Here is a 5000-nt window from a genome sequence, read left to right as displayed (position 1 = left end):
ACTGGTCATGGGAAAGTTCAGGAGTATTGGAACTTAGAAGTAAACACTGAGGCTGCAAATATTTCAGCAAGTAGGCATTCCGAGAAAAATGTCTCAAAGTCTTTAGAGAATGAATTGCCCAAGGAAAAACAAGTTAGAAAGAGAAGATCTTTGAGGCAAGAAACTGAAACAACTTTCTTAGAACAGAAGAGTTCTGATCTACCTAAAAAGGGTACTCATAAATTGCCAAAGGACACAATTTCTAACCCCAAGAAGTCCCAAACACCTGCTGAACCTCCTCAACGAAAACAGCATAAGAGTAAAGCAAATATTCCAGTTGAAGAAGGTGCCATTAATAGGCCGGGAAAGATGACTCCCAACACAACAGTTGATATGGGACTTGTAACCCATAACACTCCAGTTGATCTGTCAGCCAAACAAAAAAGTGTTGGTCTTGTTAGTCACCATGAGTCTCTAAGAGTGCCTTGGAAGGGACCTCCAGCTGATTTCAAGAGAGGAGGTCAAGAGAGAAAATCATATACAAAAATTGTATGTGTGGTCAATCTGTAAGAGTCAGATATTTTTCTCTCACTCTCTTCCTTCCTTTTTTCTCCTTCATTTTTTGCTGCATGTGACAATACTTCTATATGATAAATGTAGTATCCTTCCCTCCAGGTGATAATGCATGTCAGGAGTACACTAGACTGTAAACCTCAGGGTTCATGTGACTAGACAACCATCGGTATGATTGTAGGTATATTATAGTTCAGTCTAGGCTTACATTGGCTTACAGCATACAGCTCTTTAGCTTGCTCCCACAAGGATATTTATGCATCTGTTTTGAAGCCATGCCTCAAGCTTATTATCTGGTTACATTCTTTCCAGGAAAATTATTATTGCATTATTTTAAGAGTACTATGTTTAAGTAATTATTTAAGTGACTATTATTATTAAGAACAGATTCATACAGGATTGTTGTGGCTTTGCTTTATATCAGAGGAAAGGTCCAAATACACACAGGTATAGTGCATTAGAAGAAAAGGACACCCGAAGGAAGCTTTCTGGTCCACAGCATCCAGTGGAATGTTGTGAAATTTCCTATTCATTTACTGTATTGTTCTGACAGGAAACTATGCTATATCTACAATGCAAGCTTCCAATAGCTTCCTTGTTCCTAATTTTGATATGAAATGTGCTTCTCAGTAACAGCTAATAGTTTTGCTTTTCAGTGACCAAATCAGTACATGATGAGGGTACAAGGATAATTTAGTCCCAAGAATAATGAAGTTCATAATATAGAAAGTATTTAAGTTTTATAGACAAGCAACATACCTTATCCAGAGTACACATCACCCTTAACTTGGTATGAACTTGCCTGTGCTAAATTGATTAAGCTTGGCTAAGGTTTAGTGTAGTTGTAGCAGTAGTAACCATCCCACCCTTTCCCTTACAGGTGGCTTGGCGAGTTACACCCCAAGTAAAATCCAGCTTGGTAGCACCTTTGAGCTCGGTGTGTCTCGAACCCCACCACCCGTCCAAGCTCCGCCTCCGGTCCCTTCTGCTCCATCAGAAAGGGTCGAAGAGGACTACTTACGACCAGCCGACGAATCTGAAACTGTCACATGGAGTGCTGAAAGTACATCTGATATGCTCTTCTAAGTGGGATCACTTAACAAGGATCAAGCTCAAATTAAAGTCTTTGCAAAGAGTTGATCAGTTGCCATCCAGTTTAATCAAAGTCTTCAATAATTTGTGCTTCCCTGTATCAGAAATGTTTATAGAGTCTATGCAGTAATGACCGCCCAGCATGCACTAGAAGATGATGTAATTGTGATAGGTTCTAAAGTATCATGTCTACATTTTGATGATTTAGGGCAGTATGTGAATGTTCCTACATTCCATTTGGCTAAAGATGAATATGTGCATTCTTGTTGTGATGAATAATAATGAATAAGGAGTTATTTTTGTGTTACTTGGGATAGTGTGAAGTATAAAAGGAAACTTTTTTTTTTTACTGATTTTGTGACGTGTTCACTATTGATTTTTTAATATATGAGTCTTACTTAGATAATTGAATAGGAAAGCAGTTTATAAATGTTTGCTTATATGTTTTGTGTTTTTGTATTGTATCAAACTGCTCACTAAATATATAATGAATTTTATATCTAATCTTATTAAAAACAATATTAAAAGGCCTGTTGGAAGTTATCACATGTTTCAGATCATAATTTATCCATTCATTGTGCAGAAAAACAACAAAACATGTCAATGTGCAACAGCAGGTGTATTCCAAGAAAAATGCAAGAATTCTTGTTATAGGATGACTTACTTTCTTTCTCTCTTTTTTTTCAAAGAAAGTTGATATTTTCATTCTTTTTCTGTTAGTGAATCAAAGAAGAAGTTGTAAGAATATCAACTATTTCCTCAAAGCTTAACAACGAAACCTCATTCCACACAAACATCAGTCGTGATGATCCTTTTTACGGTGTCATCAAAGATATTGTTTGTGAACTTCTTTACTTTTAACTGTAGATATGACACATTTTTCATACATATGTAGCAAAGTTTAGTGTATTTAATAATCTTTATTTTTTTCAGTGATTGTAACTCACTTTGATTTAACCAGAAAAATAAAAATATCGGATGATCGTATATCATCTTCGTAGGTTGATAATCTTCCGCGAGTCATTCCTACCTGGGGGCCATTTTTTTCCCATGATTGTAAATATACACCATATGTATTTTTTTCCTCCTTCTCTTCCCTTCTTTTTTTCTCTTACAGTCAGACAGAATGTAGCAATGAGGGCATTAAGCGCACACTCATGATTATCAAAGAAGAAAAAAAGGAAAAATGCTTTGCCCTGATTCCTCATTGTAGAATGAATGGTATTTAAAAAAAGTTAGATTTATTGTCCATAAAAAAAAAAATGTAGACTATTCCTAAGATCATTCAGAATTTTGTAGTCCTCTGTAATATTCTTCTGTTGTCATGTTTTGCAGTTCCGTCAGTTTTAGGGAACCTGGGCCATGAAGTTAAAAGATCATGTGACGGAAGAAATCATTCCTGACCTGTATTAGTTGTGCATAACAACTTATTCAGTTTTGTCATGAAATTATGCAAATAGTTCAAAGCTGGACACAGTGGAGAGATATTTTAGTTTTTGAAAAGTGATTGACACCAACTGATGTTTCTCTCTCCTGTCATTGGTTATTCATAGAGGTGTAACTTTTTACAGATTTGTGGATACCTTTTGCAACATTCGAAATAAGATGTCAAATATATTAATAAAGGTGGAAAGACAACAACATAACATTGACAACTGGCCAGAGTATGGAAATGCTTTCTGTAATGATAAATTTGTTAATACAGCTGTCACTCAGATAGCGTTGCTAATTTTGCAATACTTTTTTTTTTTCTTGAAAGAGTGCTATCTTCTCCCTCTCTATCTTTATATTTTGCAGTTACAGTTTTATTTTTTCCCAAGATTTGGATTGGGAATTGAAAAATGTACAATAATTTGAATTCAGGAAGTTTGCAGAACATGTGTCTAATGTGTATGTATATGTGTGTGCTATTGTATAACACATGCATTTGCATAGATAAAACTCATGGTGATGCTTTAGAATGTATGTGTGCAGAGAGAAATATATTTGTAATAAAGTAATGAGACATTATTAGACAAGTGCAAAAGTGCAATGCCATAAGGGAGTTACTGCCCAAGTTGGTGTAAAAATAAAGATGAATCTAATGATTATCACTCGATTAGTTTGCTGAGTTTGAGCTGCAGCACTTGTTTGGAGTTTCTAAAATGAAAATGCTTTCACCATTACTGAAAGAAACACTTCCCATGTTGTGAAGTTTTTACAAATTGTACACTTCATCCTTGTCTTGTATTGTTTTCTGAAATCTGTCATAATATAGAAGCATCAGCCATTCGTGATACTGCATCACCATTTGCAAGCATTAAGCCATATATTACTAGCTACTATAGTCTGTCAGTTCTCTCCTACTTAATTTCTAATGCTTTATGCTAAAACAGGCTTGCCTGTGGTCCAGCAGTGGTTAGACTGTCACAAAGTATTAGGCAGCCGATTTTGGTAATTCCATTTGTTTTTGTAGTTCAACAATATCAAGACAAGATCCCATAAAGTGTACATTATTCCAAGCTGGGTGAAAGCACCAAGAATAACTGGTGTATTAGTGCTGTAAATTCTTTGAATTCCCCATAAACTGGTGTATATTAGGAAGGAAGTGAGAGATTACCGGCATTTGATGAAATATTTCGTACGCATAATAATTATAAAATGCTAAATTTTGGACTACAGTACAGATGAGATGATGATAAAATTCACACTGTTCCTAATAAGTTGTTAAAGTAACAAGTTTACATTGCCTACATTACTTGAAACCAGTTCAGCAAAAACTATCAAAAACAAGATTGGAATACCATTATAATTCTGCTGACCCAATGGGAAATGTAAAAATAGTTGTATAGTAATGAATGTATGTATCATTCTGCAATGTAAGTATACAACTTTGTACAGATTTTGGTACAATTTTGTACTTCATATGTGTATGCTTATGATTCTTATTAATTGGATTTATGTTAATAAGTCATTCATATGTCTCCTTTATGGTATATTGGAAACATAGGTCAGTACATGAGTACATTTCCTGTGTTGTGTTATTGTAGACCAGGATCAGGCCATGTCATGTCAGATGAAATGTTATGTAGACTTGCTGTCATGTGTGGAGATCTTCTGTACATGTTCACTTGAAAACTTTCCATGTATTATGGTGCATTGTATATTCTAGGAGAGTGAACTCTTGCGTTTCCATCCATCCATTTATGTATATGCATATTTTGTGTGTGTGTGTGTGTATATATATATATATATATATATATATATATATATATATATATATATATATATATATATATATATATATATATATATATATATATAATGTATGTATTATATGATATATGATATATCTCTCCTCACTCACATAAATGGAG

General features: G+C 34.3%; 2 protein-coding genes across 7 annotated transcripts in view; both read left to right on the top strand.

Annotated features, from left to right (window-relative positions):
* The window catches only part of LOC147470580 (uncharacterized), a 2134-nt gene extending 1486 nt beyond the window's left edge, over positions 1 to 648 (top strand). Inside the window, exon 1 of the mRNA XM_086543042.1 lies at positions 1 to 648. This exon is cut by the window's left edge and continues 1486 nt beyond it. Coding sequence (XP_086399168.1) covers positions 1 to 549 — 549 coding nt within the window. The 3' untranslated portion in view covers positions 550 to 648.
* bif (protein phosphatase 1-binding protein bifocal) overlaps positions 1 to 5000 on the top strand; it is a 110814-nt gene that overhangs the window by 105364 nt on the left and 450 nt on the right. For 3 of the 6 annotated variants that reach the window (XR_015191509.1, XR_015191507.1, XM_086543041.1), the window contains 2 exons: positions 655 to 729; positions 1433 to 5000. The exon at positions 1433 to 5000 is cut by the window's right edge and continues 450 nt beyond it. Coding sequence is in view for 2 of the 6 variants with exons in the window: in XM_086543041.1 (XP_086399167.1) it covers positions 655 to 689 (35 nt within the window). In the remaining 4 variants the exon portion in view is untranslated. The remainder of the gene's footprint in view (positions 1 to 654; positions 730 to 1432) is intronic. The other 3 variants (XR_015191510.1, XR_015191508.1, XM_086543040.1) reach the window with 1 other exon arrangement.

This window comes from Penaeus japonicus, unplaced genomic scaffold (assembly GCF_977035675.1).
Source record: "Penaeus japonicus unplaced genomic scaffold, GWHDUDI00000001_assembly GWHDUDI00000013, whole genome shotgun sequence".
Taxonomy (NCBI): Eukaryota; Metazoa; Arthropoda; class Malacostraca; order Decapoda; family Penaeidae; genus Penaeus; species Penaeus japonicus.
The sequence above is the reverse complement of the archived record's forward strand: the minus strand, read 5'-3'. Positions and strand labels throughout refer to the sequence as shown.